Genomic DNA, 26,324 nt, shown 5'->3' on the forward strand with positions numbered 1-26,324 from the left:
ATCTGCAGGTGGAATTTTATTAGCTTCATTTGCAATACATATCTCTGTATCTATGTCTACCTTCCTGTCTATCCAGTAAAGGGCCACTAAGGAAAATAAGGCACAGGAGAATGTCATATGAAGAAAGGCTGAGAGCACTGGAATTGTTCAACCTGAAGAGAAGGCTCAGGGGGATCTCATCAATGTGTAAAACAATGTGAAGAAAGAGTGCCAAGAAAATGGAGCCAGACACTTTTCAAGTGGTGCCCAGCAGCAGACTGAACAAGAAACTGAGAACAAGCAAACACAGGTAGTTCCCTGTCAGGAAGAAGTTTTTTTTCTGTGAGGGTGACTGAGAGCTAGTACATATTGCCCAGGGAGATTGTGGGCTCTATTCTTGAAGATATTCAAAAGCTGTCTGGTCCTAACTGGCTTTGGATGGCTCTGCTTGGCCCAGGGGCTGGCACTTCCAGACTTGCCCTCCACCCTCAGCTATCCTGTGATGTGTTATTTCTATTACACCCAGATCTACCACGCACGGGCTAAGGTGATAAACTTCAGATAACAAAAATGGTATTTTTGCAAATACATGACTGCTCAGTTATGTGGCTGCTTGGAAGTGCAAATGCATTTTCAGTCACAAGAAAACTCAGTAAAATCATAATCTGACGGCCTATCTGCTCCCCTCACCTGGTGCTACAACCCTGTGGTGAAAATATCCCTATGAAAGCAACGTACACTGTCAAATTAAATAGGTGATAAAAATAGGAAATAAAAGCAGATAGCTTTTTTTTTATATATATATACATATAGTGATCCACATTTGCCTCTATGATGTTAATACTTCTTATGTTCAAACATAGATTGCACATCAACATTAATGGAAGTTATATATCCATACACCATACACATCAGGGAATGAATAAACCTCTCGGCTACTAAAGGCAGTTTCATCAAGAAGCAATAAAATTTTAGCTAATACCTAGTGATGGTATTCCCAGAAATGCTGAATTTTGGATACAGTAAATGTTATTTGATTTAAGTGTCTGAGAAGTAAGGTATTGTGCCAAAGGCCTTCTCAGGAAAAGAGGGGCCAATAACAATATGTGTCTGATCTTTAAAATCCTTAGAGAACAGTAACACTCTGAACAGGTGCAAATCAAGTTTTCAGTTAATAATTAATATGCATGGAAGATTAACAATACAAATTTTAGAAGTACACAAAAACCTTTAGCATCCTAGATGTTATTTGAATTAATATGTTCACTCTTGGAATGCAATTACTCTCTTTATGCTAATAAATTTTTTCACATCATTGTTATATCATAAATATACCGCATTAGATTCTCTTCATTTTCTTGTCCTAAATATGCAATTAAAGCATAATTACTCTGCAGTTGCAGACTTTTTAATTTAAATTAGTGAGTGGCTGCTGTAAATTGGCTGTAATTGTATGTGGACTCACTTGTTTCATTTTAACACAACAATATATAATTAAATGCACCTGAAGATTTCCACATTATTCCGCTCACTAAATGTTCTGAACAAACTCAGTCTTTAGGTAAAACATTTTTTCCAGGGTAATACAGAATGGATCAGAGATGAAAAGATCTCATGACACCACATTAGAAAAGCTACCAGCCTCAAGAGATTTTTCTGGACAATCTGTATTCTGGTGCTGCTCACAATGGGTGAAAAATATCCTCACCTGTGAAATCCACACAGTGGATGAATACGGAAGATAATATTGTTTATCTCATTAGAATAGATTCTCAATAAAAACTAAGTCTGATTATTTTACTCAGGACTTTCTTCTGCCTCAGAAGAGGAAGGAAGAAAAATCAAGACTATAGGATGTAAAGAATGGCTGAGGGAATATTCCCTGAATAGTAAAGCACTTCTCTCTAAATTCAGGCACCTGAGCATCAAAGTTACAGAACCACAATTGGGTATAGTAAAAGTCTTCTATTTCTTCAGACAAACAAATATATCACAAATCATTATCTAACTACAGAATAGCTTCTACATTCAAAATTAGTCATATAAATAGTTATTATATAATAATGTTAGAATAAAATATATAAGAATATATGGTATATTGAAATTAAGTGTATGCTGGAAAGTTTCATAACATAACTTGTACATTACTATTTTTTGACTGGCAGCTTTTTGAATTTTTTTCTGTGTTTATCATAAACCATACATAAAATCCATATTGAAAACTGACTCCTGTGTTTGCAAAGTCAGGCACTTGAAAGTTAGCAACTTGCCTTTTTATATGTTTCCTTGCCGTTTAATTCTCTCTCTTTTCCATCATGCACAGTAAAGAAGAGACTTTAGAGCGTGAGGAGAGTTGGAGGGAGGACAAGACTATGTATCAATGCAAATGCAGAAAAGGTAAAACTTTTAGGCTAATGTTTCTTGCCTCAACAGATGATTTAACATGGATGGACCCTCTGATCTAGGTTTTCTCCAAAGAAACATAAAGTATTTAATAGAGGAATTTTTTTCTTTTTAATTAGAACTGTCCCACCAACCATATAGGATTGTGTGTGGTCATAGATCATGTCATCTAAGCATAGTCAGGCTTTTTCTTTTCTTTTCCTTTTTTTCTGGGATACATAAGATGCAGAAAGGAAATTATTTTTTGTGAAAGCAATTAATAGCACACCCTGAGCTAAGGGGAATTTCATGAGACAAAGTCATCTTGGCACCACTTCCATTTTTCTCTAAAATATTAAAAGCCTATGGGAAACAAAAATTATATGGGAATTTCAAGCAAAAATAAAAGAGTTCTCATAAATTTATTTAATTTAATTTAATAAATTTATTTAATGACCAACATGAGATAAGCTAAATACAGGGAATGACAAAAGCCATAAGGAATGGCTTGAAGAAATACCTAGCAATGGATTGTCCTCCAAGTCATGGAGAAAAAACAGAGATACCATACCAAAACAGCCTTTGTATACAGTATATTTCTGTCCATTTTGTGTCCTTATTGTGGTATTCTTTCTTAGACTCTATGCAAAACACCACAAAAGAACTAATAAAATTATGAACAAAGAGGTTTTTTAGTAAACCTTTCCTAAAAAGGAATTAACTTGGGAGGACTGTATCTTTTTTTTTTTTTTTCTATAACACAAATAATTTTGTTGTGGTATTAAGAGCTTAATATAAATATTACAGTGTAGAAACAGCCCCTATAACCAGAAACAAACATCTGCCAGAACATTTTTTCCACTCATGCCCTCTGAGAATGACGTTGAGGTTAGAAATGAATCTTTTGAACAGATGGAAGCACACTATTTCCTGAAACTTTATAATCCATACAGGGTTTGCCATGAACTATCATTTATACATGGCTTGTGAATGCAAATGCCAGTTTGCATTGCCACTTGTGCATGCTCATTCACTGAAATAGTTCAACTTGTAGGCTTGGACAATGCTTCTCTTCTAGTATTACTGTCTTGTACCAGTGATAATCCAAAGTACTTTCCAAATGTTAACAAAAGACAGGTTCACAATTTCCTCACAGATGGATAATCCTGAAATTAATATTCCAATGAACTGGGGAAAGCGGACAAAAAGATGTTAAGGACCTTTCTGGAATAGGGCTCCTATACACATAGGCTCTTTAAGGTAGGTAGGTGAGGATTTGGGTCTTTATTGCTAAATAACTAAGTTTCTGGAGGAAGGAGGAACCATTTCAGAAGCCTAAGAAATGAAGGTGACTCAAGCACATTTCAGGGGAGCTGCAAGAGAGAACCATTAATTAGGACACAGGCCCTTAGTTGACTTGGGCTAATGACAAAAGGCAAAATTTGAGTCCCTTGTGAGCAGTCTGGAAAAGAGATATTTAATGATAACTACACAGATTCAATTACCTACAGAGAAGTTTATGTATTGGAAGACACTTTTCAAAGTCATCAAATGTTTCATTCCTGTTTATAAAATTTTGACCCTACCTAACTTTTTATTTAAGAACTCAAGAGCTTGAAACTGTTCCTTTAGTTTTATTTTAGGCACTGCAATATGAAAAGTATTAATCTAAACATATTCCCAAGCCTGTTAAGTGATTTAGAATTCTAGATCCTCACACTTGTCCTTCAGGACCTATGACTAGCTCATTTTATTAATTAAAAAGATTATTTCCCAGACCATGACTCAAAAGGTTCTCAGGTCTTTGATAACCATGAGGCTCTAAAACCTTACAATTCTTTCATATTTTTATTGCATAGCAACTAATTAGAATTGCACTTGTGATAGTTCCTGTGCTTAGGACTTCCATTATAGAGACACAAACATTTTGAAAACTCATTTCATGCAATGCCATTTGAAATCTAACTCTGTGCTCCTTTATTTCCCACTGCTCTTAAGGATTTCAGCAGGAAATTTTTGGTGGTAAAGTGAAGATCTAGACAATCAGTGTTAAATTTAATTGAAACTAAAAGGCTTTAGAAATCTTTCACATGTAAAGTGAGCTTTCCAATTACTTCAAATAGTTTGAAAGGTAGGACTAGGAAAGTAGGCAATGGAAAATTACCTCAGAGCATGGCATATATTCCTGTAAAAGATAAAGGTCTTCATCTTTAACACAGCTTTAAGATAGACAACTTCTAGCCTATCTTACGAATATAATGGAAATACTCATTTCTTAGTTTTTTCTAAAATTTAAGTAATTCAGTATGGGATACTGAGCTTTCAACTACAGATACCACACCAGACTGAATGTATTAAGATGGACTTCTCTTCCAAGTGCTGTTATCCAGAGAGTCTCTTGTTTTCCCATGAGAGCGAGCAGTTTAAGTTTACCAACTGGGTCTATTTTTGAAAGTAGAGTGTGTGAAGAAACACATTTTAAAACTCCCAGAATCATCTAGGGCTCTTGAGGCTGCTCAGGAGCACAATCAGAGTCTCTCCAACCACCCTCCAGGAACACTGCCCAAATAAGCTGCAATTCTTTAATGTCTGCAGCAACTAAGCAACTACAATGAGAAGTAAGGTACAACAACTCCTGTTAATACTATGTAAACCTGTATTTGTACACACCTGCTGCTCTGTGAGTAATAAACCGGGGCTGGAACTCATTTTCTGGAGTGGTTTATTCTTTATTCCTCAACGAACGTTCTGGCCCTTCCTTAGAATCCGACCAAGACTAGGATTCATCACAACTAGTGCTCCAACGTGGAGCCAGAATATTTTTTGTGTGTGGAAAAACAAAAATTGTCATCAGGCACAGCAGAAACCTCCTTTCTCTACTTCTCCATTCGGACTTGAGGAATTTTACACGTTTGCCTAAGAAACAAACACATGTCAAGTACTACACTGTTATGAAATTAGTTACAGAAAACAAAACTGGGATAGTTGGAATATTTTTTAAACTTACAAGGAAAAATACAAAATGACAAGAAAAGCACATTTCAGAGTCTGAGAAAATTCTCTTAGGAAAAGTGCATGGTCTTCAAAATACTCAATTTCAAACCAAAAAGCAATAGAAACAAATAGATTACACTCATTTTTTGATAGTATATCAGCAACATTTAAGTATGACAAAACAGTAAGTGAAAGGTTCTTTGAGAATAAGTCCATGCATAGACCTGTGGTACGGAAAGGAGTCATGAAGTCAGAAGACAGTTCCTTCAAAATGAAACATTTGAGTGTGTTCTTCTCATATTTGTTTAAAATAAAATAAAAAAAAATTAGAAGGTTACAGGAAACAACATAAAATAACAGATGACACATTACACATTTCAAAAAACAATATTCAGTTGAGACAGATAGTTCTTTATCTAGATATTTGACACAGATTTTGGACCTGCCAATAATGATTGCTTCTGAAAAGTGATACACAGCATCTCAAAAAAATCACCAAATTTTATTTAAGTTTTCTTCTTTTGTTTTCTTATCATATTTAACTTAAATATTATGCTGCAGTTCACTGGAAATATACAAGATGAAACTCAAAACTTCAATAATTTCTTGCTTAAGTAAAATCTCTACGTATTTGAATACTATGAAACAATTATGGTCCTATGTTCATATTTCCTTGAACTGGATAGTTTACAAAATAAAATTAGTTGGTGCAATTCACTGGGACAATTATGATAGTGAATAGCTGATGAAGACATACAAGTTACATCAAGGCTAAATCCAATTCATTAGCCTTTCCTATGTACTCATTATTACAGTCTTCCAAAAGGTTTTGCCAGTGCATTGAGCCTAGTCTAGTTTTCTCAATGTTTCTGTAACTTGGTAGAGAACTGAGTTTATGGTAGAATTATTTTAACTTAACACAATATTTAATTTTAAAACAATAGTTTTATATTAAAAGAAGACTTAAACCTTATTTAACTTTCTGTAATAGATAATAACTGCAGCAATTCAGACAAGGATATATCCTCTTGAGCTTTTTATGGTGATCACAGCTCCATAGTGGGACTGCAGCATGGCGGCATAAAAGACTGCAAGACAATTAATTACATAAATGTAATTTTTTTTCTCTTCTGCAACACTTATCCCACCTAATCATACCAAGTGGGAGTAAAAACAACCTCTTTCCTTTCAATATATGAGGAAACTAGAGCATAATAAAGAGTCATGTTACCCTTTCAAATGTCAGGAAGCAACTGGAAATGGAGAGATGGGAACAGGGTCCTGTTTTAGCTTTATCTGACTTCACTTACCTATAGAAAAGGTTTGGTTTTGATTGGAAAGGAAACCTATAAGAAGCAGTCTCCTGTGTTTACATTCTAAATAAGAAAAAGCAAAACAAATTTTAAAAACCCAAACCCAGCCTTGTTTTAAAACTAGACTGAAGTTTTAAATTGTCTAACTGGCATAAAGGATTTTCATCTTTTAATATATTTTTCGAGAAAGGGGGTCAGACTGAGCTTCCAATGATCCCCACTAAAAAAAAAAAATCAGGTAGTCTAATTTTTCTAATCAAGTATCTTTTTCTTCTTCAAATTTTATGCTGTAGGGCTTTTCCTGGTATTTTGAGTGGCGAGTAATAAGCCATTTTGGACAAGTTCAAAACAGAAATGTAAATGATTTCCTTACCTGTAATTTTATCTTCACTATAAGAGTACCTGCTGTTCTGTTAGTGCGGTACTGATGTGTTTTCTGCCTTTGTCCCAAGCTTCAGAGATTCCTCTGGTGATTTTTCCCCACTTGTTTACCAGCTTCCACTGCTGGCATTTTGAGGAAGTGCACTCACATTTGGTTCCAGGAATACTGCCATAGCTGAGGGAATATAAGACAACTAAAAAACAAGTTAGAAAACAGCAGAACCAATATCCAGGATGGAAAAAATATTTTAAAACAATGAATCAGTCATCAGCTTGAATTTCTTTGATCATTTTCCTTTCTCTTTTCATACATTTAGAATTTCCACACAAAGAAAAGACTTTTCTGTGGTTGGAATTTTGGCTTAAAAAAATGGGTACTGACAGAGTAGTGGGTACCCATTCAGAGAATATAAAATTATTTTCAGGAAGTCTAATTTTAACCTTCTCCTATATGAGTACCCATCATGCCATCACTCCAATACAGATGAGAAAGAGAAGAAAGGTGGCAGATTTGAAGGATTTCAGAATGTCTGATGTCTTTTCTCAAGTCCTAATAGAAGTGAAAAAGGAAGACTTGAGGGCTTTTCACCCAGAGACTCTCACAGATGAATATAGATAGGCATGAACTCATTGCCCAGGAAAACAACACATAAAGTCTCTTTCACTCAGACATAGTCAAGATTATGGTTTCTGATTCACAATAGTTGTAGTCATCTTGGTCAAAGATGAAAAGAACAAGTACTGTCAGTTTAATAAGTAAATGTTTTCTTGCTTGAGCATTATGGAGACATCCAGGTGAAAGTTACACTTTATAACACCTGTGTACTCAGGATCATCTGGATACTATTTAAGAACTTCACACTACAGCAAAAAGAAGTATTCTGTCAAAGCTAAAAGTGAATGCTAGGAGTTTTAACTAAGAACCTACTGTGGTATTCAATTTAATTTGTCTTCCTTATAGAACCTGTCCAGTTGTCCCCATACATGCATCTTCTCATTATCTTCTAAATAGAATGTGGCCTAAGACAAAGTCGATATGAATAAATTAAAGCAAATAATTGCAATTAGACTCTGGAATTCTAAAACCTCATGTAATGAAGGAAAGACCAAAAGGCTCAGAAGAGGTCATTGCGTTCAAATTTCAGGAATGTAATTCCACAATGATGTGCTTTAAGGTCACAAGAAAGAAAAAGGACTCTAGCAATTTCCTGAATGACCTTCTAAAAAGTAATTGGCTTTCCAAGTTATAGGCTTCAAATCTGTCAAGTTGCATTCTAGAAGAATGTCTCCTCTTCCTTTTCTGTACTTTGCGGATGATGAACAATAATTATTAGCAAGTGGAATTGGAATGATGCCTTAAAGATGTGAAATTTGCATTTTCCAAAGTCTCTCTGAAAAGCTGACAAGGCATCAGGATAGAGAGATCTCCAATTTATAGAACAACTAATCTGATTTTGGAGTGCATTTGCCTGAATTAGAAACAGCATGAGAAGTGATGAAGTCCTTTGGTCTTCCTTTGGCAAGAACATGTTCCTAAGCCACAAAATCAGGATATTCAGGAATTATAGGATTGAATTCAGGATAAAGAAACAAGTTCTTCTGGCTGGCATCAGTAATTTATCTTCTGACATTCTTCAACTTGAAGAGACTAAAGTGCAGCTCTATTAAAATTCTGATATCTATAACGACTGAGTCTATAGATACATGTTGATCAGACACAATCCATTGTTTCCTTGAGAACCCACTGATCTTCACAAACTGGAGATAAATTTTTGTTAGGTCTTGCCAACATAATTTCCCAGGTTTCATCATACAAATAAGCTCTGGTGGACTGGATATTTTGTAGCTTCACCCAGAACCTGCACTTAAGAGTTGCATGGCATTCATCATTGCAGATATGGAAGGTGATGGATGATAATCAGGACTGTAAGATCTGAGAAGGGATCATCTGTGTATTCTAATAATGCAGTAGAAGAAAGCTCAGAGTCCATTTTATAGAACATGGACAGTCTTTTGGAGTCTTTTCTCTAAACACAGCAGTAGTGTCTTTCCTGAAATTGACTTGATGCTCACCAGGGTGGTAGAAGGAGTAAACTACAAGTCATGAAAAAAATAAGGAATTTTGAAATTCTCATGGAAATTAACTCTATGTTGGTTGTCTTTATTAATTTATAGGCAGCAATCTTCCACTTACTCCTGCCTGAATTTTTTCTTCATTTAGAAGAGTTTTCACAAAGAATGGGACTATCTTCATTTTTATTAGGGAGACATAGTTAAGAATTACAATATTCACTTTTCTACGCAAGGGAATAATATCTGAGTAATCTGATTTCAACTGGTTTGAGAGATGTTCACTCCTCCAACAGTGACTGTGTAGGCTCAGAATGTTCTGTACGTCTGACTCTCCACTTCATAGTGATTATTATTCATATCCTTCCCTATAAGAAGGCAGAAAAGCAGAGCTGTGCCAAGGGAGTGTTTCTGATGTTTTCTATAATCAGTCCTAATGAGTAAGGAAATAAGAGGAAGAAAGCTATGTTATTTTGAAGAATTGAAAGCACTACCTTTTGAACAATTGAGGGCCAGTCTTTCCCTCCCTCATACATTACTTCAGCTAAGCAGTGATACAGATTTTGTGAAGTCTGTGCCAAATACCCAGGAAAGAGGAAAAAATTCTGCCTGCAGCTATTTAGGCAGCAGATAATGTGAGGTTTCAGAATAGCCTGGTCTCTCTGACCAGAAATGTATCATTTCTGACTAGCAGAAATAATCCAAAGAAGTCTCTACAGACTAAAAAAGGAGGGTGAGACAAGGAAGAAGCACTACTTTTAGAGCGTGCCAGCATGACTCACATGATATGGCATTTGAATATCATCTTGTGCATTAATTTCTGAGATATTAGAAGCTGACAAAAATTTTCCAAGAAAATTTAAAAAGACTACTAGATACTCAAAAAGCCCTTCTTGCACAACTGTGAATGGCAAAGAGACTGGCAGAATGAAGCTGCAAATGGAAGTGGAGACACCTTTGATTTTGGTGTCAGGATGCTGGAATAGTGGAAATTCATGGGAAAGTGAAGAAAGCCAGTCCTTAACAAACAGCCTTAAGAAATTGTTCTTCTTTTCCATCACAGAGGCAGAAAATTATTCTTCAGACATGAGGTCAATATCTCAAACATGCCAGCAAAGGACAAGGCAGAAGAATAAATAAAGTAAATCACAAGTTGAATCTTCTGGGACAAAGGCAGAAAACATCTTGGCTGGACAGGTGATTTGGAGGATTTGCACATGAAAGAAAGTAATGGTTGCAAAAATCACTGATTAGTAATTAATGACATACAACTAATATATATTTGCATTCCTCTTTAAATATTGCAGAAATAGTTTCCTTTGATTGCAGCATAATTCTGTCAAGGTTCAGGTTCTGGAGAAGCTAAAATGGTGCTTTACAATGTATCCTAGCTGCAGTCTTACCTTCAGAAAAACTATTCCCTGATAAAAATGCATAAACTACAGCATATGTAGTGCAGATGTAGTGCAGCTATGCTGTGAGTGTGATGAAGAGACTGCAAAAGATTTCATTTCTCATTATTTTTACAGTGTGTCTATTCACAAAAAAAAAAAAATAATAATAAATTACATTGCACCTCCTGAATAGCTTGAGACCAGACTCGGTGTCTTCACAGGGAGATACAGCAAGGTAATGTATAATCAGGTTCCCTCTTTTCAAAAGACCTGTACCTGTGAATATTGCCTTTATCTCATTCTCTCTTTTTGATATTACTCACTTTGATTCTTCATTTCAGTATCCATAGGTCTCAAAGTCAGAACAGAACTAAACAAAATTTGAAACTTTTGAAAATTTTGAAATTTGACATTTTGAAAATGTCTTGGGATTTGAATGCTTGGATTATCCTCACCTGCCCAAAAAGTTTTATTGACCTTTCAGTCTATGACTTTGCTATAGCATTTCACACCACAGTACTTCTTCCTTTAATCCATTATTCCATAACTAGTCTTTTGTAGATATTTTAGAGTACATTTGCTCTTGGGGAAAGGACCATGACACGTCTAGATTTCTGAGAACACAAAGGAACCATCATCAAGCTGTGGGCCTAGACTCCTGCCAAATGGAGACTCACAGTCCCATCCTATTACATAGGATAGAACTAGGCACACAACTTCACATTAACCAAGCAAATTTTCTATATAAAGGCTACTTTTAGGAAAATCAGTAAATTGTATATCCCTGAATACTGATGATTCTTTTTAACATGTGTTGGCTGGCATGCTAACTATTTCCATCAAAATGTCCAAGTGTCCCAAAAGATTAGTGTTTAGGTGCCCTACAAAAAAATACAAAGCTTCAAAATGACAGAACTGAGGTGCTAGATCAAAACAGTAATTACTGATTAATACAAAAGTCCAGCTTGATCCTAGAAAATAGCATCATATTTCCATTACCAGCTTATTTGTCCCTTAAAAATTGTATTTATTCTTAGAAAATGTGTGTATACCATTTACTGCTATTTTAATGACAGGTTAGATACAGTGGTCTCTGAGTTAGCAATGAGAAACATGCTGAGACAGCTGCAAATTTCTCCTAGTGACAGATTAGCCAAAAGCATGGAAAGAGATACCATAGCAACAAAGAGGCTGTCACAAGTGCAATCACTCTTTTCCATGGGTAATATTTTGCTACAGTCTGTGTGCTCACTTATATTGTAATCACATCATTTTTATGAACCACCAGGTATTGCTGGTCACTGTATATATGTACATTATTCCCATAAATCTTCATTTGAAATTAAAGTAGGAGCTGAGGAGTCTATACAGAGGCTCTGAAGTGAGGCAGATGAACAAAGTAGTTTTACAGCAAGGTGGTTTCTTCAATTATATAGCCCCTTACGTAATATTAGGAAAAGGACTTCCTGTACCTGACACATGGCAGATCACTGATCCATCCTACCATTATTTCAAATTTCTCAGTGGTCAAAACAAAAGGCAAATTTTTTTATGTCATGTAAGTTAGTAGCAGTTTTACACTGCAAAATGTCATGTATATGTACAATGTCGTGTGAGAAATACACTGCTTTCTTAGCACTCACTGACCACAACTACCATACATTGTGCCTATCAGAAACATCCTGGAATAACTTGTACATAATATTTAGATGATTAATTTCTGCTTTCTCTAATTCCATTTCATTATTACTGCTGTTTCTGAAAAGCCTAGAAGAGGAAGAGGAACGAAGACAAGAGGGAAGATGCTACCAACCACATATTTAACTTTGGCAGAAAAAACAGTAACACTTAAAGAGCCTATGGATCTGTTGCTTGTGTGAAATACAGACCAGCCACTAACATTGCTGCATTGCTAACACTAGGTAAGGCTCAGTTACAAGAAAAATGCCATTCTCCTTTCATATCCAGGGACACATTTTAGCTCTCTTACATTTTGTCTTACTCAAGCCATGGTTATGACAGCACTGGTAGTATTTGAGTCACCACTTTATGCTGCCTCTTGACACTGGGAATCTGAGTTGCCCACCAAAATGTAAAGGTACCAAACAGAGGTCTTTTCATTCCTTATGCTGAAAGGGTTATGAACAGCATATTTTATAAATTAAAACATAAATAAAATTACTGTCTCTCCTTTCACCAGCTGTAATTAATTCAGAAACAACCAAGCATCTGCAAGTGAAAAAGAAGAGATAGGGTAAAAGTGTAAGCAGTATTTATAGATAGCAACAAAATTACATGTGGGATGCACATACTGAACACAGTTTGTCTTCACATGAAGCCAGTTAGTATGTTTGGACAGTACACTTCCTCTTTTTCCAAGAGGAAAAATACCTTATTCAATTTTGAGTTTCCTTTAAATTCTGGAAGCCATAACGTAAAATTAGATAAACTGGGATATTATGAATAACTGATTTCAGGCTCTCTCCTATATTGTTTTTGAAGGTATAGACACTCTCAGTATGGATTTCTCACCATCCTGGCAATATTTCAGTTCTTTTCACATTATTCATCTATCTCTGGTATTGATTTGGAATTCAGATTTGGATTTGAAATGTAGATAAATATACTCACTATGGATTTATTTTTGGCCCTGTAATATTTCTGTTTTATTTCTCCCTGCTCTTGTAATATTTATTTTATTTTATTGCACTACTCTATTTCTGATATTGGTTTGGCATATAGTTACATAGTAATATACTAGGTATTGATTTCTTTCTGTTCTGCAGTGCGCTTTCCTCCACATGTTAAAAAATCTTAGCCAGTTTTCAGAGAAACAATTGCAGTTCCTTCAGCCCATTTAAAATTGTAGGTGCTCAGCTATTCCAGAAGCTGAATGCTCATTTCCAAATTATGGCCCTTTATAACCTGGCTGAAAATACTTCTTTCCTTTGTTTTCAGGAAAACATTACTCTTTTTCATTTTCTAGAGATTTTCAGGGGTTAACAATCAATATCTGCTATGTATCTGATTTTCTTGCTGTTAATTTTAATTATTAGTATTACACTAACAATTCTAAAAGAACATGCACTGTTGCAAATTTTTAGTGAGTAGTAGATACTGGACATGTTGCTTATCATAGTATGAGTCATTGATTTAGCTCATAGCTGTGCATCTTCAGAATGTGAGCATTTCTTAAACTCTTATTATATTGCATTTGATAGTGGTCAAAGTCCAAAGCTTCCCAAACTGACAAGGAATGAATGGGCTTTTATGGTCATCTTCCTGCTGAAGACCACATCAAAGGGACTAAATTATCTAAACTGCTTCCTATTTAACATTAAGTATCTAAACATTAGGGTCTAATTAGTCATGGTAGTTTTCCTCTAGATTCTTTGAGAAACATAAGAACCTCCAGAAGACAATTCATCTGACTTATCTTAGTACAAAATCAATTGCCCTCTGGAACTGAAAAATTCTATCTGAAACTAAAAAGACAGTCTCCAGCTTGGGCTAGTTATCGCAGTCTAAAGAGTCCTAACCCAAGCAAAGTCCAGTAAATTCTACCCCACATAATTTAACCACAATTTAGTGTTAAACTATGCCTCATTCCACAGGCAGTTCTACCAAATCAAACTAAAAGCCTGAGGACAAGGTACCATTTAATTACTGGGCAATGGTTCAAAGCTGCACCAGGGAAGGTTTAAACTGAACACTAAGAAGATTTTCTTTACCAAGACAACAGTCAAACATTGGAACAAACTTCCTGGAGAGGCGTCTAAGCTTATCAGATTTTAGGAGACATTTAGACACTGTCTTTATTTACATGTTTTAATTAGGTCTGCCCTGAATTGGTTGGGTTGCCAGATGAGATGAACATTGTAGGTCCCGTTCAACTGAAATAGCCTATTTCATTCTATCCTTTTTCTCATGAAAAATACCAATGCAGATTTCTCTACATGTTCATAAAATATCAGCCTGGGAACACTCTCCCATTGCCTGGAGCAAGTACACACTTCTTCAGTCATGTTCCACCTCCAGAATCTCGAGATGAGACCCAGCCTACGCCACTTTACCTTGTTCTTTTTCTCTAATTTCTGCAGGAAAGACACACAGGTTTATGAGCTGCCCAGGAGCCATGACATGTTCCAAGATAGTCCCAGGGTGAAGGCCTGGAGAACTGGGACCCCAGGAGGAACTGCAACATGCACTTCCATACAGATTACTACTGTATGTATATTGTACTGATCTTATAAATACAAGTAAAGCCCGGCATCTAGAGCTGCCCAGGGAAAAGCCTTATCCAGAGAGAGACCTCTGATGTGCAATATACCCCATAACAAATTCATAACAAAAACATAATTCTTTCTCTTCAGCTGTTATCTGCAAAACATTAGTTTTCATTCTTCATAAAGGGCTCCTCTTTGATATAAACTCAGAGAATTTTTAAGATGTCATTCTCAGTTTTATATATAATAATGATATATTTTTCAACTGATGGGAAAATTACTTTTTTTTTTTTTTTAATACAGGCTCTTTCCTGTATTGCAAGAAGAAAAAGGAAACATAAAAAAGAAAGAAAAGAAGAAATAGAACTTCTGGAACTAGAATAATTATATTAGAAAGAGACTGTAGAAGAAAGAGTATTTCAAATTTAAAATAAAAAATTGGATTTTCCAGTTTTTTGAAACACTTTTCTCATCATTTAAGGAGGGCAACATGACAAAATTTTTGTGTTTATGTATCAAAAATTGAAGCCAGCCTTGTGGGAAAAAAAATGCAATTGTTTCCTTTCACAACAGTTTCTCAGACTGAAAGAAAATGCCCAAGTGTGCCTGGTAAAACCTCAGCTATGCTCATAATCATCTCATAATTCTCCTAATGTATTCATGAACATCCTCTTTTGTTGTGGTATGCCCAGGAACACAAGCCCATATTTTTTATATGAAGTGAAAAAATTTACTGATTTACCTAAGTTGTCATTGCCTTTTCCCCCCTTCCTCTCCTGCAGGCTACACAGAACCAAAATAGTCAATTCTAAATCAGCACGATCAGTATTCATCTTATTCAGACACATTTTTTCCCTATATACACTATATTCTCATTTTTCCCCTATATTTATTCGCTATATTCATTTCTATGCTTAATTCTTAATATCACCCTATTCCCACTAATATGCAAACAAATTAGGAAAATAATACCTGGTTTTGTATTCTAAAGGTAAATAATTTGAAAATTATATTTCTTAACATTCAGATTCTGAGTACTTCTAATTCATTATTCATCTATGACCTTATTAGATCTATGTAACTGAACAAAATACAAAACCTCAAGTATGCCACATTCTTAAAAATCAATTAGTTTTCTGCCATTTTTCATCTGGCTTTTTTTTGCTTAGTGACTAATTCCATAACTATTAGGAAGTCAGTATCACAATTTTTTACAATAGTGAGATTAAATATGCAAACAAAGGTGGACAAATAAAAATATCTCCTTCCTCCACTGTTTTTTTTTTCTAACATAAAGATTAACTGTTAACAGCTCAAGATGTGGAAAAGTAGCTGCTACTTTTGAACTTGGTTTCCTGTAGATGACAGTACCTCAGTGGGTAATTGGGTTAGGATTTTGGCACATGAAGAAGGCAAACTTACAGAAAATGTTTGGAGGTGAAGATAAACTGTTTTTTCTCTTTCAGAAAAGCCTTGTGAAGGTTTTTCTGTAACTACTTAATCACCCAAGTTATTCAGTTCCCTTTGTTTCCTTATGGTTTTCCATTATACATGATAATCACATACAGGTTATTTAATTTGACAATTGGAAACTTATTATTCATAACTTCTTAATACTGGCTTTCTGTATAGTTATTTTTATTACTCAAAAAAAGAGGGAGGGTATTTTTATTTTTTTTTTAAAGAGTAGTTTAGAATTTTTCCTTTTATTTATATAGACCTTGGGGAGCAGAAAGAGGAGCTGCAAAAATATGGTAGTGACTACATATTAGGGAAAAGTACTTGCTCTTTGATAATAAGCTACTCTGTTAACAGGAATTACCACCCATATTTTCAGTAGCAATATATATTTTAATGGCCATCAGAATGATGTCTCTTAAAATCACAGGTTGCTGTATGTGAAAGACAGAGACCTTCATTCACCTGTCACTGAACTGTTTGCAGTGACTTAGGTCAACCTGCAGTCAGAAATTTGAATTGAAGTTTGCTATTGCCTCATAATAGCTTTTCAGCTTTGGGAAATGAAGGAAAAAGGAGGAAAACATACAATATCTGGACAAACTAGAAGGCAAAACAATAGAGGGGATTGAAGGTGACTAGTATTTTCCTTTCAGTGGTACTAGGTCTGTAAGCAGGTTATGGTAGCTATTGTACTGAATCAGTGTTTATGGCAGCAAATAAACAGCAAAAAAAGCCCAGAAAAGGACTGGCTTTTCCAAAGCATCGTTACTGAAGAGGTATGAAATGAATCCTGAGGATTGCCCCCACCATGGAGAAAAAGAAAATTCCAGCTGCTGCAAAGAGACAGACCTAAAAGTCTAACAACAATGGCATAAATTCTGAGGACAAGAGCCTTGGGCTTCTTTAGATTCCTAACAGCAAAAAAACTTCCTAACTCCAACCAAAGCAGATAAACCCATATTCTGACAAACTTTTAAGAAGAAATCTCATCAAAGCAATCATAATTGATTTTTCTCTTTTTGTGACCTCTTCTTTTCCTACAGAAATATAATCCAGGCCCACATTTTTACTTACCATTTGTTAAACCCTCTTAATACACATAAAGTGGAAAGTATTCTGTAACACTAATTGTGTCATGCAGTAGTAACCAGGAAAAATTTCAAAACACACAATTCTTGTTCTAGTTCTAGTTCTGGTTCTGGTTCTATTATTATTATTAAATATCTATCTGGTTCATTTTGATTATATTATTTATATATGCACACACATTTTACATGCATATAATTGGATTTGCATTGGCATTTACAAAGTTAAGTGTGAGCAGCATTCCAGCAGGGCTGTCTTCAGAAGAAACACATCTGAAAGTGTATTCAGAGAGGGAACTTTAAAACAAACATTTAGGAAGCATCCTTCCTTCAAAGAATGTCAAAATGTTTTGGAGACTTATAAGTACAGAAACTGAGACATATAGAGCTCTCTGTGGAGAGAAGGAATATAATTTAATCAGTGCATGCTACATTTGACCACGACCAATGTGTACCAGAAATTTAGTGCCTATGTAAGGAATATTTCACTAAAATTACATAGATGCTCAAACACCTGTATAAACAAGAGTCTAGCATATTATGGCCTGACACTACAAACTATTACATACATAAAAGAAAATTCAGTCATGAGTACGTGTGCTGGGGTGCAAGGGGGAGGGTGTTTATACTTAAACACATGCATATGTGTCTTCAGGGTACATTTCCATCTTTTGTAAGTTGATGAATTTTGTTGACCCTGACAAGATACAATGTCATAGTTTTAGGAAGTTTGTGTGTTTAGTGCTTATCTGAAGAATTTGTTTTTCTTCTGTTTCTCTTAGCCACCAAAATGCAAAGATGATGGCATTTGTTGTTGACGTGCCTCTGATGTCAGGCATTGTATATGATGACCTTTAAATATATTTCTGTTAATATAAATTTGAAGCAATAATATGAAAAGCATCAAATGAATGAAAGGAAGTCCCTGAAGCTCTGTCAAAATTTTTTTAGTAAATCACAGTTATCCAGTATAGAAAGAACCAGATCATACTGTAATGACATACATCAAATGCTTACCATACTCTGCAGTTTCTATGTAGAAACATGGTCATTCCATGTAATTGACAAAAATGCTTGTTTGCTGTCCTTTGAATGATGAGCTTAGCAAAGTGTACAGACTTAGTGCAACTGATTTCAGAGAGAAATACATATTAGATTACCATGCATTTGATCATTACTGTTAGTTGAAGGTATCAACTCTACTATCCCCAGTGCTTACCTGAGAATGTCTGGCACACAGCTTACTATGTTCAAACAATTGTAAAGTATGCTGAGAAAAGTGTGAGGGACCAGGAAGTCCAATCCCAGTACAACTCTCTTCCCATGCTTCTTTAGTCTTCTCAGCTTAGGTCTTCTTTGTGCACCCAATTTCCTGTGCACTTTTTTTTTTTTTTTAACTTGTTGGTAACATGTCAGGTTGGTATCATACCTACCCTAGTTGTTTTCACTTTATTCCCAGAGGAACAGCTCCATCCCTTACGATCTGGAAGAACTTTACATTCCTCCCCTTCAAGACATGGTTGCATGTGGCACCACCATTTCTGCTCCACTATTGAAGCTATAAGAGAAGAAAACAAATGTATTTGTATTTTGTTGAAATGAACACTTTAGGATGCCATTACATTGCAACATTTCTTTTATTTTCCAGGAAAATATGAGAAATATGTTGACTAGATAGCTAGTCTGTGCTTTTCAGACACCTCAGAACCTCCACAGGAAATTAGGTTTCCAATTTGCAAAAGGTGCTATACGCTTCAGTCAATCTCTTCACAGCATTTCTTTCCAACTTCATTTTTATCTTGCTCAGCCAGATTTCAAAGTTTTAAGTAGCATCTCCTCTTTTGCTTGGTCTATAATATAGCCTAGCATGACTTGATTAAATTTATTCCCCAACGATGATATATTTACAGCTTCTCTGTCAGCCAACAACATATCAGCATTAAAGAGATCATGTAAAGGGTGATTCCTGCCACTCTTTCAGAGAAAGAGCTGTGAAAAACCAGCTAGTATATTCCCAAATAAAACATATGAGCCCACACCAGAATTGTTAAGACACTAAAATTGCACTGTGAATAAAAATAATAGTGTAGGTCTAAAAAGATTAAAAAACAGACTGTGTTCTGTTTGATTGCTTGTTTCTTTCCAGTGAGATAAATATATAAATTCGATTTAAGACTGTAGCACATGAAAATTATATGCTTATGTAGGTTTTGCATAAACACTTTTAATTAAGTTAATTTCATACAACTCCAACAGTCCTCTTTTAGTTAGATCAAATTTAGCCTCTCAAGAGGCCTCTTTCACTGGCGTCTGCATTTCCAGAGACCAATAGCAAATAATTATTTTTTCCATCTTCTTCCCATTCACCTTGGACACCCCCTCCAAAATGTAGCAAAAACTCCTAGGAACACAAAGAAAGGAAGCAATAGAAGGAGTCGCACCATCAACACAAGAGGGAGCTGCCCGGGTGGTACCTGCTACCTGCCCAGGGAAGCAGGAACACTTCACTGTCTGTGATCTTTCTTCTATCTTATTCTTATTGCAGCATCTGTGAAGAGCCACCACTTCACATGTCCCAGTTTTAACATGGTGAGCTGTGAAAATAAGAAGATGAATGATTTGGTAACTTTGAGAAGTAACATCATATTGCTTCATTTGGGTTTTTTAATAAGAAATGCATTAAACTTGGCTTTGTAAGGCAATCTTTCACACATGAAATGAAAATTGCAATGATCTTAACACTAGAATGAAGAGTTGGTCTCTTCTCCAAATGAAGTATAACTATCTCAGGAAGAAAACACTGGCTAAAGAACAGTTGGACAAGGCTGCATATGGGCCTGTTCCAGTGAAGCAGGAAGCAGAAACATAATCTGACCTAGAAACAACAATAATTTCTGGACTCCCATAAACAGCTGTGTATCACTACCAATACTTATTTTTCTTTCCCTATGGGAGAAAGTTTGAATGTATATCAATGCTAAAATACCCATACATGCATATGTTTTCAGAATCCATATCTCCAGTCTTTATGCCCAGAAGACACTTTGACATGGCATCCCAAAACCTTCCTACAGGCGGACAGAGCAACCAGCAGGATACAGAGAAAACCCTCAAATGAAATCCAGAAATAAAATCTATTAAGGAATCACACTTTAAATTTTTCTACCTGGCATTGCAACGTTTGGGAACATGGGGAACCAAATTTTTCAAACAAGGAAGGCAACAGGACAATCTTCATTATTCCATATCTGTACCTATCACTCCTATTCATGCTGCTCTGGTTACCAGAATCACACTGCTGGAGCCCAATGAGAAGACCAATTTGGTAAGAGGAGAGTTACCAAAACACCCTTTCCGATTCAGCAGCCAGTTACCAAAGGATCTGGAGTTTGGGAAAGGTTTTAACCGAACTTTCAGCAGTTGCTTATACAAGACCAGATATTCCTGGGTCCTTATATTCCTGACAGTTAATTACATGAGAAGAACGAGAAAAAAGTCTGAACTTTAGCTGATATTGACCTACAACCTTGTATGGGCAGGAATACTAATTAAATGAAGCAATATGTGTCTGCTCCTTTAGTTCTGCTGCTACCAAACTTTTTTGTGTACTTTATGCAAAGCGTGTGTACTGAATGCTTCAGCTACCTTTAATATTCCTGATGTCAAACAAGAGCTTTTACAAGGAGAAAGCCCTAAGAACAGGAGCCCAACACTGAAGTTTGGATTCACTCTGTTGTTAGTTCACAGTGTCAGCTCCTAAAAAGCCAGAGAAAGGGACAAAACTGGATGTGGGCAATCGACCCCGTGAATTTCCTAGAGGCAAAGGCAAATAGCAATTAGACTCGAGTCTTCATTAACAAAATATAAACTGCTGGACATATCATTGGGGAATTATGCATTTTTCAGCATAACAGATTCCAGTGAATGGTCTGTGGTCTTTGTCATCACTCAATGTATTGTACTGTGCCAGGTTTGATTATACTCCACCACATCATGCTGTGCTACAGATGAAATGATATAACATAATGCAAGCAATTAACTTATGATCCATCATATTTTGATATGCGAAAATGTTACATTTAAATCAAATACCTAGGAGGAAAAAAAACTCTTTATATACAAACACTTATTTTCTTCACTTTCTAACTGTAATTTTTAATTCAACAGAGGATGGGGAAAGCAATTCATACTATCTGCCTGAACTTTGCAGTTTCTGTTATTTTATACCTTTGATGACATTGAGCAAACATTTTTACAACTACAAGCATGGACAGCCCCAAAAATTACTTTTAATTCTTTTCCAAACAATTCCACTGGTATACATGCCAATAAAACAATTTAAATAAATACATTCTTTTTTTTTTTTTCCTTAATAAAACAGTTGTAAATTTCTTTATTTGCAAATAGGAAAAAAATTATTCTAGGATATATTGGTTATGTATAATATATAGCAGAACAAACATATCCTGCTTTTGCAGGTTCGCATTAACTTTAATCTTTATAGGCAATTACATGCCTCATACCCACTCATCCTAACACAAATTCAATAAATTGTTTTTTATGAAAGGTCCATAAAAAAACCTAGACCCTGAAGCTACAAAAGAAAGTAAATTTAGTGGTAGGATTAAGAAGATAAGGTAAGAAGGTAAGAACTTCAAACCACTTACTTTTTCACTATATTAGTTTTAATTTGTATTCTGTATATCACTGATCCTGAAATTCATTGTTCTCACTCTCTTATCATATAACTTTACACTGCTTTACTGTGTCTACAGAAATGCCATAATACTGCTAAGGGAAAACAAAGTACAACGTACACCAGTAGCCATCAAGAATGAAAGCCAGTTAAAAGAGCTATTGGAAAAAAAAAATTTAAAAAAAATTTTAAAAAGTCATTTTTAAAGCCTCCTCTATAGTATTTAGGAGGAGAAAATCAGGCATTGTAGAAATTTTATGGAAAAAGAGTGCAATGAAATTAAACAGTCACGTACAATATAGAAAAGCATTTCAAAGCGTGAAAAGACACGAAAAATGGAAGAGAACAAAATATAACCACATACTATAGATAGTATTTGGGGAATCTTTCATAAAGATGCTTTTAAATTTTCTGGGTATAAAACAAAAACATTTTAGAAAAACATACAAAGATATTTTGAATACTGAGAAATCTAGGCTAACCATCATCTAGTTTCTATTTGACATCTAGAAAATGCCAAGAAAATTCCTTGAGAGGAAATGTAGGGATTTCAGGTCCTTAAGCTATCAAATAATTAAGTTCCAGTGCAGTAAGTACAGTATCTGTCACATTTGTGTGAAATTAAAGCTTCTATGCAGTAGATAAAGGATTCCCTACAACCTAAAACAAATTACCTCATTAAGCCACTGGATCATTCCACAAAAGGAGGATAGTACTTTGGGAGATTCACATTCATCTTTGTTTCTATTCCTCTTAGCAAAGACTTCAAAGTAGGCTGCTTGCTTTGCAGAAATTGTTTGAGGAACCAAATGTCATTTCTGTAATCCTACAGAAATTCTTTATTCAAAGCCACTGCAAACAGTATTTCATTTGCTGCTAATGCAAGTAGCCCTTCCTGCAATCACTGTGGAGAGGTACTGAATAAAGAGAATCAGAGATCTCTCTGTGTACAGATTGAAAAGTTTTCCTGATGATTATACAAAACATAATATACATATAAATTGTGTTCCAGAAGATCTAACACTGTATCATAAGAGGCTGGAAAACAGGCATAACTATATCTCACCCATTAATAACATATCCTGCAATTAACTTGCTTCTTTTACAGTTTTTTTTCATGTAGCAAAATCATCAATACATATCTCATAAATCATAACCAGATACTTCAGTGATCAGTATCGTGTTTCTGGAAAAAACTAAAACTAGACAATTAATAGTCTTCATTTGAGATAAAACTCTTCTTGTTCTTTCATTGTTCCTTTATATTTCTTTCCTTCAGGTGAATAAAATTTCAGTCACATTTGCACAGCGCATCTGGCACTAAATTATGACCCTTACTCTTCTACTCTTGTGGGAAGATTGCTCCAGGGAAGAATGGCATTTACTATTCAAGATTATTATTTTGCAATTCAACTCACAAATATGAATATAAGGTATTTAGTGTAGGTATGCAAACCTTGCATTGAATCAAGAAAATCTCAATACCATCATTCATCACAATCACCTTTTCCTAGCCTCAACACTTAAACATTGATGTTCAATTCTGCCACACATCTGCTCAGTCATTTGTATCTTTTCTTTCCTGAAAGTTGCACAGGTCATGCATCAACGCGTACACTGGCCATTGACAAAGAGGAAGAAAGCATGTTGCCAAGAGCTAAACAAAATAAAGTCACAGTCACATAAAGTTCAGCCATCATTGCAGTGGCCACATATAAATAGCAAGGAAGAAATATCAAAAAGGTTCTATTATAGGCTCTCTGCAAAGATACTGGCACAGCTGGGTGATACAGTTCACTCCATCTAATGACTAAGAGCTACTGGAAGCAAAAGAACATCCCTTGTCCAGCAAGACATCCCTTGCTTGCATGAACACTGTCATTTGATAGTGTAAGCCAGGGATTTGGACTGGGAGAAAAATTTCCCTTTTTTTAGGGTTAGTTCTCTATCAATTTAGCTCCTACAACAGGGTGCAGAGACCAGTGAAAAGCATTTTCAGCCAAAGGGAAGAGGAGGGAGCTGGCAGCCACCTGATTAACTACTGCAGAAACCAGTTCCTATATCAGCTTGCAAGAACTGCAGCTCTGTACTCTTACATGAAATAAATGTATCTTATTTTATTCTATTTCAGGTAATGTTTTTGAGGTCACAAAGACTATTTAAAATCTGCAAAGCTTTGTTTGTTTGAGTCTATGGTATAGTTGAAAAAATAAGCATCAGCTATAAATAGAAGAATGGAAATTACATTTAGCCACAAGTCTCAATCCATATTGCATCTAATATATTATACACTTTAGACTTTTTGTCACCTAGGCTAGGATCAGGAAGATGTCCCATATGAAATACTACATACAGTTATCCAGTCTTTAAAAGTAGGTACATATGCATTTTTTATTCATGTAAATCATATCTACATTAACTATTATAATGGAATTACTCTTTTAAATAATCATCTGTAAGGAAAAACAGACAGTATTTCAGACATTGCCGAATTACTTCATTCATTTCCCTGGGTGATTAGTCACTATTCTATACCACAATATTAAAACAAACGTGTGATTGGCTGCTATTGGGAAAATAAATAAAATTAGTGGTTATATTATCCCATTTTCCCAGAACAAGTTCTACATCACCATCCTACCCTTAAATGACCAGGGGGAAAAAAAAGAGGGCTTTCTTGTTCACATAATTTATTTGCTTTGTTCATACTGATTGACAAGGCGAACAAATGTAGGTTCTTTTTCTGCTATACTTCACCAATTTCAGTATGTCATACCAGTCTCAGTGTGTCCCTGTAGAGAGGAAGGATACAAATGAACTTGCAAAATCTCCCTCACACACATGAAACACACACTCCCACACAATATCATTGCATTTTTTTCAATATTTTAATAAGTGTTAGTAGCTGCCATTTCTAAGCAATCAAAATCTTATATAACCACAGCCAAGTCAGGATTTACATCTAAACTTCCTCTTTAAATGTCAGACTAAGATATATGAAAACAAATACACTATCCAATTTCTTCATTCAATTAGTTTTAACATACTTTGATATTTTCTATAATATCCATATAACAGCTGTTAGGGAAAAACTTGAATGCAGTTTACTTCTACTCTACCAGCAATGGTTCTGATATTACTGCAGTTCTGTGATGTAAGGACACAAGCAATGTGAAGCTTTTCGTTAAGGATGAAACCTTTGATTTGACCAGTCATTAGTGCAGTTGGGAAAAAAAGCAGCCAAGATTTTGGGAACACAAGCTCCAGTTTTCTTTTGTGAAGACAAAACAAAGCACAACTCTATTTCAGCTCCATGGGCCAAAGGGAGAACTGGCAGCACAGACATTGGGAAAAGGTGTCTAACTCCCAAAGCAGCGCTGGTAGATACACATCAACAGCAACCTTAGTGAACAACCTTTAAAGATCAAATTCAAAGCCTTGTGAACTCAATATTTTTGGTTTGATAGGTGCTTTTTCGATCGGAATGTCAATGACAGAGTATTTTTTTATTTTTTTTTCAATAAAGGTGATAGCTTTATTGAAACTGAGATATTTATTCAGATGATTCAATACGCAGCAACTTTTACAGTGTGAGCAAATGATGATATATAGTCTAGACACATGAAAACTATGGTGAATTAAGATTATGAAATCAAATAAAAACAAAAAGAATTGTATCCACAAGGGGTTTTTTTTTTTATATTGTACATTTTTAATTGATTTGAAAAACTTATTATATTTTTTTAAATTGGGAAAATTATCAAAAACAAAGCTTTGTTTCTCTTTTAAAAACTTACTTGATGTTCTTCTTTCTGTTTGTTGGTTTTTTTTCCTTGTTTGGCCAGTGAACTGAAAAATCAATTACAGACACAGCAGTAATTCCTGTGTCCTCAGTGGTGACAATGAGGCATGACACAGTTGTGGTGCATCTCAGGAAAGGCACTCATGTTGCTTTATTTTCAGATGACACATGGGGTTGTACCACAGTAACAGCAGGACAAAAATGCTAATTTTGTGCTAACCTATTCTACACTATCACAGAATCATAGAATGGGTAAGGCTGGAAGGGACCACAGTGGGGCTCTGTCCTTTTGACAACCTCTCTTCAGATACTTATATGCATTGTATATATACAAGCTGTCAGGAGCCAGCTGTGTTTCCTTGTGGCCAAAAAGGTCGATGGTACCCTGTGGTTAGTTGCCAGGTCGAGGGAGGTGATCCTGCCCCTCTACTCCACCCCAGTGAGGCACATCTGGAGTGCTGGGTCCAGTTCTGGGCTCCTGAGTGCAAGAGCTCCTGGAGTGGATCATACAAAGATGATTCAGGGACTGGAGCATCTGTCT

General features: G+C 35.3%; 1 protein-coding gene across 7 annotated transcripts in view; it reads right to left on the minus strand.

Moving 5' to 3' along the window:
- Positions 1-26,324, minus strand: part of TAFA2 (TAFA chemokine like family member 2) — a 204,341-nt gene that overhangs the window by 30,525 nt on the left and 147,492 nt on the right. For 5 of the 7 annotated variants that reach the window (XM_033514502.1, XM_033514501.1, XM_033514500.1 and 2 more), the window contains exons 3-4: positions 19,727-19,879; positions 18,719-18,843 (exon numbers count right to left, since the gene is read on the minus strand). In XM_033514502.1, the coding sequence (XP_033370393.1) occupies positions 18,719-18,843; positions 19,727-19,879 (278 nt within the window). Of the gene's footprint in view, positions 1-5,031; positions 5,278-7,041; positions 7,225-18,718; positions 18,844-19,726; positions 19,880-26,324 lie in introns of all 7 variants that reach the window. The other 2 variants (XM_033514504.1, XM_033514505.1) reach the window with 2 other exon arrangements.

This window comes from Parus major, chromosome 1A (genome assembly GCF_001522545.3).
Source record: "Parus major isolate Abel chromosome 1A, Parus_major1.1, whole genome shotgun sequence".
Lineage (NCBI taxonomy): Eukaryota > Metazoa > Chordata > Aves > Passeriformes > Paridae > Parus > Parus major.